Source organism: Bos indicus x Bos taurus, chromosome 5, assembly GCF_003369695.1.
Source record: "Bos indicus x Bos taurus breed Angus x Brahman F1 hybrid chromosome 5, Bos_hybrid_MaternalHap_v2.0, whole genome shotgun sequence".
NCBI lineage: Eukaryota > Metazoa > Chordata > Mammalia > Artiodactyla > Bovidae > Bos > Bos indicus x Bos taurus.
In genome coordinates, this window is record NC_040080.1 from 40,160,618 (window position 1) to 40,174,991 (window position 14,374).

General features: G+C 41.5%; 1 protein-coding gene across 1 annotated transcript in view; it reads right to left on the reverse strand.

The window, feature by feature from the left end:
* TMTC1 (transmembrane and tetratricopeptide repeat containing 1) overlaps positions 1-14,374 on the reverse strand; it is a 311,926-nt gene that overhangs the window by 98,686 nt on the left and 198,866 nt on the right. The window contains exon 9 of the mRNA XM_027541632.1: positions 10,859-10,980. Coding sequence (XP_027397433.1) covers positions 10,859-10,980 — 122 coding nt within the window. The remainder of the gene's footprint in view (positions 1-10,858; positions 10,981-14,374) is intronic.

Genomic DNA, 14,374 nt, shown 5'->3' on the forward strand with positions numbered 1-14,374 from the left:
ACCCTTATGGCAGAAAGGGAAGAGGAACTCAAAAGCCTCTTGATGAAAGTGAAAGTGGAGAGTGAAAAAGTTGGCTTAAAGCCCAACATTCAGAAAACGAAGATCATGGCATCCGGTCCCACCACTTCATGGGAAATAGATGGGGAAACAGTGGAAACAGTGTCAGACTTTATTTTGGGGGGCTCCAAAATCACTGCAGATGGTGATTGCAGCCATGAAATTAAAAGACGCTTACTCCTTGGAAGGAAAGTTATGACCAACCTAGATAGCATATTCAAAAGCAGAGACATTACTTTGCCAACAAAGGTTCGTCTAGTCAAGGCTATGGTTTTTCCTGTGGTCATGTATGGATGTGAGAGTTGGACTGTGAAGAAGGCTGAGCGCTAAAGAATGGATGCTTTTAACTGTGGTGTTGGAGAAGACTCTTGAGAGTTCCTTGGACTGCAAAGAGATCCAACCAGTCCATTCTGAAGGAGATCAGCCCTGGGATTTCTTTGGAGGGAATGATGCTAAAGCTGAAACTCCAGTACTTTGGCCACCTCATGCGAAGAGTTGAATCATTGGAAAAGACTCTGATGCTGGGAGGGATTGGGGGCAGGAGGAGAAGGGGACGACAGAGGATGGGATGGCTGGATGGCATCACTGACTGGATGGACGTGAGTCTGGGTGAACTCCGGGAGTTGGTGATGGACAGGGAGGCCTGGCGTGCTGCGATTCATGGGGTCGCAAAGAGTCGGACATGACTGAGAGACTGATCTGATCTGATCTGATTGTTTTATTCCTTTTTTCAGGCTAAGTACTGGGCAGATAACAGGAGCTGCTTCATAAGTATGATTGAACACTGTGGTTGAAGGCATCAGAAACTAAAACTGTGTACAAGCCCCTGTGTCCTTGTCTTTTGAAGTAAAATGTTGACTCAAGTTAATGACTGGGAAATAGGAAGATATAGAAACAAAGAAGAGGTCTTGGGCTAGGGAACTGGAAAAAATTTAGACTATGATTCTGCCACACAGCAGAATCACCCAACTCCCAGTTCCCTAAAATATATAGATAAAGGTCTGAAACACATTCATGTTTTTACTGGAAGCAGACCCCGTCCAGATGAAAACTGCTGACCACCAGAACACAGACCCTACACTGGTTGAAACCAGAAGACTGATGATGCTTGAATGAAAGCCAATTCAAGAACTGTCCAGGAGCTGATCACGCTCTGCTCCTTAAACACTGTTAAACTCTTCACTACCCCTTCCAGGGTGGTTCACACAGCCTCGAGGGCATTAGCCTACTGTCGTCCCCTTTGCCTGGCAAAGCAATAAAAGCTGCTCTTTTCTACTTCACCCAAAACTCTGTCTCTGTGTTTCTGTTCAGCATCAGTGAAGAGAGGCCAAGTTTTGACAACAAAGCTAACATGGAAACAAAAGTGAACTTAAAAATGCATCAGTTCAAAGTGGAACCCAAAGATGACTATCACCAGGGGAACTGTCCATACTCGAGGTGTCGTGTTTCCCTTTGCAGGCGCCTTCACCTGGCTTATTTCCGTCTCAGCTGGTTCAAGTGGCCACATCCAAATTTTCCATCTGAGCTGAAAGGCCTTTTGGTCAAAGCCAAACACCTCGAAAGTAAATGAATCTACATCTAAGACATCCTTCTCAACCCTCCTACAGCATACTCAGCATTAGGACCTGAATTCTGCCACTAATTCTTCCACAAACTACCAAATTCTAGAGTCGAGCATCTTCACTTTTGAAGCAAAAGCATAATGGACAGACAACTCACTGCTGCTGCTGCTAAATTGCTTCAGTCGTGTCCGACTCTGTGCGACCCCATAGACGGCAGCCCACCAGGCTCCCCCGTCCCTGAGATTCTCTAGGCAAGAACACTGGGGTGGGTTGCCATTTCCTTCTCCAATGCATGAAAGTGAAAAGTGAAAGTGAAGTCGCTCAGTCGTGTCTGACTCCATATACAGCAGCCCACCAGGCCCCTCCGTCCATGGGATTTTCCAGGCAAGAGTACTGGAGTGGGGTGCTTCTCTGACAACTCACTAGCTGGTGCTATACCCTTGTTTCTTCCCCATACTAACATCACCCTGACTGCATAGGCTGTGTCACGTGCCAGTGTATGCATGCTGAGTCGCTCAGTCAAGTCCGACTCTTTGTGACCCTGTGGTCTGTAACACACCAGGCTCCTCTGTCCATAGGATTTCCCAGGCAAGAATACTAGCGTGATTGCCATTTTCTTCTCCATGGGATCTTCTCGACCAAGGGATGGAATCTCCATCTCCTGCATTGGCAGGTAGACCCTACCTCTGAGCATCCAATGTTGTTTAATTTTACACAATACTCTCTAATGAAGCATGTATTTTTCTGGGTATTATGAGAAAACACAGATGTACAAAATGGTGGTCCCACCTCTGACAACTGGGGTTTATAAATGAATGGGGAGGATATTTTAAAATAACTAAAATGTATAGAAGAAGTCCCTGGTTTGAGATGTATTTCCCAGCACAGAATCCAGGCACCAAGGAAAGAAAGAGATTCACTAATAAAGATGAGGGAGTCTTAACGGAGGGGAGGTTGAAATAGCCATACTTAAGCCCACTTATATCCTCCAGGCAAACCGTGCAGGATGCTGGGTGTGTGACACCTACTCGCTACTCTCGCTTCCACTCCCAGAGGCACATTCCATAACCTCCTTCAGTATTATGTTTCAGAATGCTAGCCTGCTAAGCTAGGGTTGCTCACTTTTTTAAAAATTTGAGATACGAGTGATGTACTAGAGTCAGGTATACAGCATCATGATCTGATATTTCTATATATTATAAAATGATCACCACAATAAGTCTAATTAACATCCATCAGCTTACATATTTACACATTTTTTTTCTTGTGATAAGAACTTTTAAGATCTATTTTCTCAGCAATTTTCAGTTATACAACACAGTATTATTAACGACACATTACATGCCCAGGGCTTCTTTAACTTATAACTGGAAGTTCGTGCCTTTTGCCCACCTTCACCTATTCTGCCCACCCCTCACACCCTGTCTCCGGCAACCACCAATCTGTTCTCTGTGTCTGTGAGCTCAGTTTTTTTGTTTCTAATGGAGTATAACTACTTTCCACTGTTGTGTTAGTTTCTGCTGTACTATGAAGTGAATCAGCTATGCATAGGCATTATATCCCCTCCCTCTTGGACCTCCCTCCTGTCACCCCTCTCCCCCAGCACATCTAGGTTGTAGAGTGCTGAGTAGTGCTCCCTGTGCTCTACAGCAGCGCTGAGTAGTGCTCCCTGTGCTCTACAGCAGCTCCCCACCAGCTATCTTACACGTGGTCGTGTATATACGTGAATCTCAATCTCCCAATTCATCCCACCTTCCCTTTCTCTCTCTGTGTCCACCTGTGTGTTTTCTACATCTGAGTTTCTATTCCTGCCCTGGAAATGGATTCATCTGTACCATTTGTTTAGATTCAAAATATTAATTTTTTTCTTTTTAGGGTTGTTTACTTTTGAGCACATGAGATTAGAAAAGAGACAAAGAGTTTTGTAGAGCAAAGGAAGAGGAAGAAAAGCACTGGGGAAGGAGAGGCCTGTACTACGTTGTAATGATTTCCTTCCACTTTGGTTCCCCCAGTCTTCTCATTTGTACAGGACAGACTGAAATAATGGCTTGCAGTTACCTAGCATAGCTTACAACATTTTGCACATGTATTATTCCATTCAGTCTCATCTGAATTCAGATTCTACTATCCAAATTTTACTTTCAAATCATGGTTTCCAAGACATTTACTGCTCTCCATTTAAAACTCAGAAATAAACATTTATCTTTTATAACCAACAAAGTAACAAGGTTCTATAATATTAAGGCTTTGATTCCAGCCTAGCAAATAACTGTTCAAGTTTATCCTCCCTTTGTGCCAATAGCCAAGGACAATTAATTGAACACAACGGAACTGACTAGCTGATCCTCAGCCCATGAGCACACTGACCTCCTCTCAGCTCACTCACCTCTCACTGCTGCTCTGTTCTATGTGATCTACAGTCTCTAGATTTGTAACACAGTTGTTTGAGTTCCTTTGCAAAGTCCTGCTGCTTCCTTTCTGGTCATGACAGTCACCTAGCCCACTCACTCTCATGATGACTTGATGACTGACCACTAGTCTGGTGCAGCCCAGGACCCTCCCTACTTGGGCCCTGCTCTGGAAAGTAACCATCACAAGACAAGATCCAGCTTCTAGATCTCATCTCTCTTCTTAGTTGATGTCTCAAGAGGCTGATGGAATAGTCCATGCTGGCACAGCAAGAGCAGAGAAACAAACACTGGAGTCAAATCTTCCCATCCCTACCCTGTAGTATTCTGAAGACCAATGTTAATTGACTTTTGAAACCCCAATGTAGGGCGGCGGAGGGACTCAACGTGTTGGACCCAGTACCAGTCACCTTGTGAGCAATCTGACCTGTGCTTTGAGCCTGGATTTAGATATTAGGCTTCAGCACAATTCCTGAGTCTCTTCTTATGACTTGATATGGATATGCACACATCTGACCTGTTCTCATGGCTGCAACTTCTCTTGATAAGCTGCCTGCACTATCACGGCTTGAATGGGAGCATCTGCCATTGCCCCTTCTTGTCCCACTCCAGTGATTAGGGTCCTATTTCCTCCTGGCAGGTACTCTTTATTGCTGCTAAGCAAGGACGCCCCATCAGTTCATGAGGAGGCCCCACACCAGGGCTGCCTGGACCAACTCCCAATGCCCTCTGCTGGACCCTGCAGAGGGCCTATCCACATGGCAGGTGGACTTCCTCCTCTTCCCGTCTCACCCTCAGGGGACATGTCTCCCTTTCCCTACTTGGGCATCATGCTTAAACTAAGCAGACACAAGTGGTCCCATTCCAGTACAGGACAAACTTGTGTTTCAAACCTTAAGAGGAAAAATTCAGGCTTTACCCAAGGTTATTCCAAGTCACAAAGAGTGGAACTTTGGAGCTGAAAGGGACCTTCAAGACCATGTGGCATCCTGATAACTGGACTTTAGATTTCCCAAACTGCAAAATGTCCAAGAAGGAGGAGCTGAGTTGGGGAGAAGAAATTAAGGGAGGGTTGCGCTCTCAATCCCCAGTGTGGCCACAGACAGGGACAACCGTGGCAGGAAGATATAAGCAACATTTGCGGACCACCAGGCAAGGCCAACACTCAGATTTTACAGACAGGAAAGTAATCCCCAGGATGGCCAGGCAGCGTGTTGATTCCCAAGTCAGTCTTCCTTCCACTGGATGTGCTAACGTAAGATTTTATTGATAGCAAATTATTTTTCTGTTGATTTGAGTATTTGGCAAAATTTTGATTCACTCTCAATCATCACTCTCTTCCAGCAACTCTGAAGGAACATACGCATAGAGGGCTTATCAGTAGGGGTCCCCAGCGTCAGATAACAGGACTAATGTTCCTTTAGAGGTAACATGTCTCATTTTGCATCCTGAGAAATAAATAACCTGTGTAAGATTACAAATTCCATTTAAGTATTAGTAGGTATGATTTGAAGGTATTTGTCAGAACTGAAAATGGAAATGAGTCACCTTTTTTCCATTTTCCATGTCTGATGTGTCCATTAGCTGAAGAACTATACAACTCAAATAGTATCTCTTTTCCCCTCAAACACATGTTATCTGTTTAACTTCTCCTTCCATGGTCCCAGTTTTTCTTGATCAGTTCTGTCTACATTCTTGTTTCTGCCTTCACTTACCCCTGTCTGTTCTTCCCTCTCCCCTCGTAGATGTTTTCTTAAAATAGTTCAGGAATTTGCTCTTTGACACTGAAGTAAATAAATCATCCTTAATCTGGCATTTGAATGGATCTCTGATCATATCCTATGATTTTATTTGAGAGCTCTCAACAACTATGTCTGCTTCATCAATTCTAAGAAATTTTAGTCCTTTGAAGCATTATAAAGTGGTTTTTATGAAATACAAAAAGTAGCCATTAAATTATATGCTACTCTTGAGATAAGAACAAGAGATCAAAACTTCTGTGAAAGAATGATTTAAGCCCCGAACTCCCCTGCCTGTTCAAAAAAGATATCCATAAAACTGGCATTTATCACCAGAAGAAAAGATTATTCCAATTGCTTTTGGTGGTAAAACATTGACCCTAAAGCCATACAACAGTGTGCTAAATAGATAGCCAATTTCTGTTCCTTTTATCCACAGAGTTCAAAGTGCAAGTGAGAGGCAGGTGAGATTTTGGGTCTTCGCTAGGTTAGGACGGAGGGAGAACAGAAGCCAAAAGATTTAAGTGACTTGTTCATTGTTAGGCAGAAAGGCAGAGGATGAAAGAGAACTGTGGATATGACTCATTCTGGGTTTTTCTTGTAAAATGGCCAAACCAGCCCCCTGGGGCTGCAGGGATCCACCCCGGATTCAGTGAGGGTGAACATGACCTCTGTAGTGTTCATGGATGGGATCTTAAAACTCGGAATGGGATCCTTAACTTGAACATTCGGTGAGCAGGAAATTTACCTATCAATTGAACTTTTAATTTCATCTTCCTTTTGTTTGCTAAAGTTTTGGAGATAACACAGATTTTCTGCATTGATGATTTTCTGTATTAAAGATGATGATCTGTATCTTCAAGAAGGCCAGAATAGACGGTGCATATTTTCCTCAAAGCAGTTGGGTATGAATGCAGTGGGAAATGGCTCTTTCTTGTTGAGCTCAATAATGGGAGGAGAGCCATGCAGAGAGGATTCCTGTGTGTTTAAAAAGCTTGGACACATGCTTCAGCATCGTGGAAGCCAGCGTGCAGGTTTATTAAACGCACTGGCTTCACCTGGTGCTCTGGCGCCTTCCAAGGGACACTTGCAGTGTCTGTAACATTCTTTGCAGCCCTGAAGAAGATTCCAGCAGCTCCTTACCCAACTGTCTACCACCATCCGATGGGGCAGCTGGTCTCTGCTGGGTAAAATCTTTTTAGGAGAAAGTCCCCTTTTTCATGAAAACTGTCAACATGGGTAACCAGCTCCAATGAAGTTATTTAAGTCTCTTAAGTCATAGTACAGAAGTTTTACCACAAAAACTTTGATTTCTGACTCAGTTGTACAACTTTAGATAAAAGGAAATCCAGTGCCATAATTAATATGGCTCCCTTGTGGTACTCATTACAACAGCGACCATGAAGGAAGGCTGGGGTTCATGAGAGGTACAATGTCTCTCTCAAAAACTCCTCAGCTTCCTCTGACCCCAGGCTCTCAGAATCAGAAGTAAACTCTCAGGTGTGTGTTCAGAGCTGTGTATCTGGCCTGGTCACCTGCCCCCTTCATCAGCTCCAGGACCACCTCCCTGTCACACGGCCTTGGCATCTGTAATATGGATCTGAATACAGGAGATGCTGTGCAGTAAAGACAAACCCTCAGAAAATGATGACTGGCATCAGCACTACAATGCACAGATGCAGGAACTTGGACAGGAAAGGACAGCCATCTTTTAATAAAAATCAGTTTCCTGAAACTGATTTTTGGATGACTTTGCATCAAGTTTGCCAAATGCAGCAAAATTCAAATAGGTTCTGAGAGGCAGGCACGTGGTCTTGGTAATATTGATGTTTTCTTTCTATTTCAAACTTTTAATCCCAATCAGCGTATTCCTAGTGGGAAAAGGGCAGTGGTACAACTTTGACTATTTTGGAGAAAAGGAATGGAGTCAGAGAAAGGCCTAGCTGTGACGTGGCGGCACAGGGAGGGCCAGAGCTGGATGATTCTGTGGGTGGAGGACACACCTGCTGGGGTGACAGAACCCCTGACTTTAAATAAGATAGCTTACACATGGTTGATGACAATATTATGGGCTTCCCCGGTGGCTCAAATGGTAAAGAATCTGCCTGCAATACAGGAGACTGAGGCTCAATCCCTGGGTCAGGAAGAGCCGCTGGAGGAGGAATTGGCAACCCACTTCAGTATTCTTGCCTGCAGAATTCCATGGACAGAGAAGCCTGGCGGGCTACAGTTCTTGGGATTGCAAAGAGTTGGACACGACTGAGCAACTAACTTTCACTTTTTCTTTCATAATGTTTACCTAAGTTTCTCTTCCAGAAGAATTAAATTTAACCTCTTGTTTAAAATTCCAGCCTTTCATTTCCTCAAAAAATTTTCTCTTGTATTTGGATTAGAAAAGTTCACTGCCCATGAACTCAGAACCTCGATGGCTGAGGATTCAGATCTCAGGACTCCTAAAGTATCAAGTGCTGATTCTAAATGGAGTTGAGCTGAATACTTAACTATGCTCAGATTTTCTTCATCTTTTTCAACTGAGTAGAATACTGAGGTTACTATCAGAGAAGCAATGTAAGCTGGAAGGTGACAGACGGGTCAGTAGACAAGGATCCATAATCTCCCATTTTGCCACTTACTAGCTATATCACTTGGACAAGTTACTTAACTTAGAGCCCAGGCATTATTTTTGTAAAATGAGTATAATGGTATCAGCTACCTCAGAAAGCTGACATCAACAATAGTAACACTTGATATTTACTAGTCATGTACAATGCAAAGCATTTTATAGATTTTTATATGACCATCTCACTTAATGTTTATAATATCTCACTGAGTTCAGTGCCATTATCTTCATTTTACATAGATGAGGAAACAGACCTAGGGATGTCACACTCATGTCGCACTATGACTGCAGGAACATGTTTCAAACCACCACATACAGCATGAATTAACTGAGAAAATAAATATAACACACTTAGTGTTGTGACTGACATACAATAAAGATTCAACAAAAGTTCTGATACAATTAGACTGTGATATTATTTTAAAACATATCCAACCCATCAAGTGTTTAGATTGAAAGGTGCCATTTTGTTTTTAATCAGCAGTTAAAATCTTTGGTGGAAAAAAAAAAAACCCAGAGATTCATTAATTTTTGTAGCCTCAAATCTAGTAGAGCATATGCCTGGGACAGGTGTTCTGTGAATATCTGTTAAGTGAAGAATGAATACAGATTCTACTTGGAATCAGGAGTACTGCAGACAAAACTAGACTGAAGCCGCTCTCAGCTGCTCTAAGCAAAAACACACGTAGAACAGACACTGAAGTCTGCCTTTGCCCACCATATTCCTTAGTACTGACAAAGCCTCACAAGCTTGTTATCTTAAGGCAACACAGAATGCAAAGAAATTGTGCTGTATTTTTGTCTTATCAAGTAGTTCTTAGCAAGGAATAATCTCCTTCCCAAACTGTGCTATAGACACATAAAGAAAATTAAAGGCCACCTTTTTGTTAACCAAGTCAAAACAAGAGACTGTAAAGCCTTAGGAAAGCTGTGAGGTACTTAGTTTGAGGAGCGTCCAAGGTTATGAAACTCATTTCTAATTATATGCATCTAAAAATTCTCAGTCAATATCCATAAATGAAATTAAATCTTCTTATTACTTAAATTAATTTTAAATTAAAATTAAAGTTAACAAATTTCTAACTCACTATGAATGAATAATTTCCTGATAATATTTTGGTTTATTGTATTTATTTTGTTGCCTTTTAGAAAAGTTCATTCTTACTTATAATTCATAAAATCACTTAATTTAGAAAGCTTATTAAAATCTCTGTTTTAAAAATGAGAGGGAATTTTCTGGCAGCCCAGTGATTAGGACTCAGTACTTTCCCTGATAAGGGTCAGGTTCAATCTCTGGTCAAGGAACTATGATCTCACAAGCTGCATGATGTGGCCAAAAGTAAATAAATAAAGCTCTATAAGTTAAAAAAAAATTCAGTTTGTGGACTTCCCTGGTGGTCCAGTGGTTAAGAATGCATCTTTCAATGCAGGGGATGAGGGTTTGATACTTAGTCAGGAAACTAATTCCCCAGAGAAGGCAATGGCACCTCACTCCAGTACTCTTGCCTGGAAAATCCCATGGATGGAGGAGCCTGGTAGGCTTCAGTCCATGGGGTCGCTAAGAGTTGGACACAACTGAGCGACTTCACTTTCACTTTTCACTTTCATGCATTGGAGAAAGAAATGGCAACCCACTCCAGTGTTCTTGCCTGGAGAATCCCAGGGACGGGGGAGCCTGGTGGGCTGCCATCTATGGGGTCTCACAGAGTTGGACATGACTGAAGCGACTTGGCAACAGCAGTAGCAGCAGGAAACTAAGATCCTACGTGCCATGTGGCAATAAAGCCCATGTGTGGCAGTGAAGACCCAGCACAGCCAAAATAAAAATAAAGAAATAACTTTCTAAAGTTTAAAAAGAAATGAGTGTAAAAAAATCATGTTCTGCTTAAGGTCACACAATAGATAAATGGCAGAACCATTTCAGGGACATTTTCAGGCTTCTGAAAAGAAACATGGCCTTGGAATGCTGACATTTCAATAAGATAAAGAGAACAGACAAGCATCACACAGTTCAAATATTCAAAGCTAAGTGCCATTATGTAATCATACATGTCTGAATGCCCTTTATAACTTTTAACCAATGTTTTTCTCAAGGACAAGTTTCTTTGAGATTGTTTCTATTTTTAAATTCAAGAACAAATAAAGAGAGAAAAAGAAGATAGAAGTCAATTAAAATCATGCTACTTAACACAGTCAATAATTTTATGCAAATTAACAAATATTTCTATAAAGTAAGTCATTATGTTTAATAAGCACAGATACTTGAACAAAGAAGTTACGGTAAAATGATTGCTGCTAAAATCCTGAATATACTCCAGTCAATATTATCCAGCTTCCTCTATGGCTGTTTTTAAAGCTGAAGTAATAAACACCTGAGCTCCACAAGGATCTAACTGTGATACACGCAAACAACAGTCTCTCTGGAGCCATCAATGTTGGTCTCGTAAAGAGGAAACCAGAAACAGTAATTACCTAGGCATGTATAGGACTCTCTCGGCCACCACGAAACCCACCCTGAAGAAGAGGTTGCTGGCTGGGATGAACGGGAAAACCAGGAACAACAAGCCCACCAAAACTTCCCTGTGCTCCAGTCTCTGAAACACACAACAGTGGAGGACAAATTAATCTGGGTTTAATTCCACTTCAGTCAGCATTTAACCATCAAGTTCTTATTCAAGGAATGAATAAACTAGACCAATGTGGACCTTTTGATCAGTGTACTGATTCATCAGAGAAAGCCTTCAGGCTAAAACCTCTGGCTCATGGAAATATTCTCATGTTTGCCTGACACATATTTGCCACCCAGAACATCTGCTATTTGCATAACATAATCAGTGACCATTACTCCTTGTTCTGGGCTGGCTCTACAGTAACACTACTTGGTCTGCTTTCTTTCAGAGTCCTTGTGCCCCCAGGCAACTCATTCCAGGGAGCACAGCAGCTGGGTAGGATAAAGCTCACTAAGGCATCACGGAGAATTATTGTTCTCTCAAAATAGAACACATTAAAAACAAATGAATAAACAGAAAAAAACCCACACAAAGCCCACCAGAGGAGGCAAATCTTAGCAAGAAGGAAATGAAATGCAAATGGAGAAATAAGGGGCACAGAGAGGGAGATCACTTGAGCTGAGGTGTTTTTAGCATCTTTCAAAGTAAGACAGTAAGCATTTACTTACTTGATTCCATGAAATTTTTTGGAGTAAAAATTCATTACAATAATTCATTAAACTGATAGAATACCTTTCTCTTATATTGTATATAAAAAATTTGTAAATATTTTTGTCACAACTAACAAAAGTTTTTTATTTATTACCAAATAATATGTTGTAATGGGCACTGTAAAAGGTAGTGTGTATTTCCAAATAGACACATTTGAAGGAAAATCCATTTAAAACAAATCTAGATGTATTGGATGGTATTTTATTTTAAAAATAATTGAAGAGGAAAACCAAATAGAACTTTCCATATTACTGTTTTAAACTTTTTCTTATAAACATTTTAAATAGCGTAATACTTTAAATATTTGCAAAACACTAAACAAAAAATTTCAAAAACATAAATAAGACTCCCTAACACAAACTACTAATATTTTAAGTAGACAAAATAAAAGATTTTAAGCATCTTGAGACATTTGATACTTGGACTTTATTAAAATACATTGAATAATAAAGTTGCAAATGTGATTTGGACTATTTCCCTTGAACAATTAATGGTTCTGTAAGTCATTACCTCATTTTTAAAATTTACCTAAAGTAACCATACTCTTTAGAATTAAAAGATGAAAGAAAAAGAAGAAAAAAAATTTGCATAACAAGCTTTCAACTCAAATGGATGCAATGTTATATATTCTATGCTGCATTTAAATTAAAGGAAAAACACAGGTAAGAAGTGGCAAGTTCATTATATTTAAAAGCTGAAAACTCTCTTTGTAATTTATATTATTCTTTCAGTTCACAAAGTATATTTCAGTGCAAGAACTTAAAGTTTATTTAAGGAACAAACACCCTAAGAATCCTATAATATGAAGGTGAGAAATGGAATATTTCCTTCATATTGATATCAGTGATTCTGGCCCTCCAAATGTGAATCCCTGACCCTAAGGTCACTCAGGAAGGAAGAAAATACCTGTGCAATCTGGCAGCCATGAGGCTGCAGCCACTCCCTACAGTGAGCACTGAGGAACTCAGGATGTGAAAAACACAGAATATTGGACTCAGATAGCTGAGATGCATATGAAAGGAATGATTTCAATGAGCCCAGGCTCTTCCCTTGGATAGAAAAGCGCTAAATTCCTTAACTTGGGCTATCTGGTTTTCTTTAATTCATAAAATACTTTTGATGTTCAGACTACTTGTCCTTTATTGCAAACCTCTGTATAACCAACTTCCCCTCACTTCCCTTTCTGCTCCCCCCCTACCCCCACCCACTCCCCCTGCTTCAACAGAGCAATTCTCTCAGGGTTACATAAGACACTGTCTCCTGTGCTTAAAGTCCTAAAATTTCCCACCAATTAAAACATAACTCTCAACTTTTAGGTTGTGACTATTATTTTATGTTGACAAAGGCAAGTGTTTCTTGACAAAGTTGAAAATACACCCCAGAGAATGAGTGTCTTGCCCAAGTGTTCCTTATGACCTCTGAGTCTATTAGTGATGTTCTCTCTCTCTCTTTTCTGTTTTTGGACTATTCAAAAACTGAAATACTTCTACAAAAGTATTAGTGTGTCTTCCTAAAGAGATTTGTAAAGAGAATGTAAAATCCCCTATTAATTAATCCTAAGAATGAAGACAAGGGGAGGGACTGATGGAATCCTGACCAGGTCATGATATATCCATGTCCCTGGATTGTGTTTTACCCTATGAGATGCCTCCTCAGCTCATTGCAGTTATTGGTGAGCATCCCTCATAGCTCTGAAAAAGACATTGCCGTCACATCCCCAGTATCACCCCTTGCTGCCTGACCAAAGGCCTTCCTCACTGTGGTGGCACATGCTTATGTCCTTTACTCAGCAGAAGCCCGAGGCTCTGGGAGCCACTAGATGGAGAGGAGGCGGGCATCCCAGGCATGCAGAGGCCCCCTTGGCCATCTCCTCCCTCAGTTCAGGAGCCCCTGCAGTGGGTAGTCTGAGTGCCACTGCTGCAGGCAGTGGTGATGCTGAGTTGGGGACTGCAGGCTCCAGGCACCAACTTTCTTTCCTTCCTCACTCTCATCCCAGTTGTAATTATATATTTTTCTGTGTGCTCACCATATTTTTCTATTGTCTTCACCAGACTCTAAGCTCTATGAGGACAGGAGCTGGTGAGCTGTATTCAGAGGTGTGTGGTTTCTGCTCAGCTCAGTGCCTGGCACTTAATGAGTGTTTAGAAACATTTGTTGAATAAATCAATAAATGAATAAATGTTCCAGGTGAGAGAGGAAACTGGGTGTGAGACAGGGAGAGGATGGAGAGGGCTTCCTGGTGGAGGGGACAATCTGGGGTTGAAGACTGAGGAGTGAATGCTCACAAGGTAAATGTGGTGGTGTTAGGAGAGAAGGGAAGTGGTCACAGTGAGGTGCATTCCAGGCAGAAGATACAGAAAGTACAAAGCAGGGAATAACCCTGTGCATGTTAGCAGGTAACGAATTATAAGGGTTTGGTATTCCCTGAGTGGAGCTTATTTTTACCTACAGGCAACAGGGAACAAGTTAAGGGTCCCACACACATAGAAGGGAAAGCAAGTCAGTGTCCCAAAGCTGATGTCCAGATCTAAGTTGGGGCCCTGCCATCATTAGTCACCTTGAGCAGGCAGGTAATTAGCCCTTCCTTGCCTCAACTATAAAATGACATAAGTGCAGTTCACGGCTCAGTGGGGTTGGTTGGATCAGCACAAAGATTTATTGATCAGTTAAAGTCAATGTCATTGGAGTTATGAGTTCAGAGGCCACCACTCCACAGAATGTGCTACCAGAAGGGCTGTCTTATGTGGTGTTTTCTTTATTTTCAAAA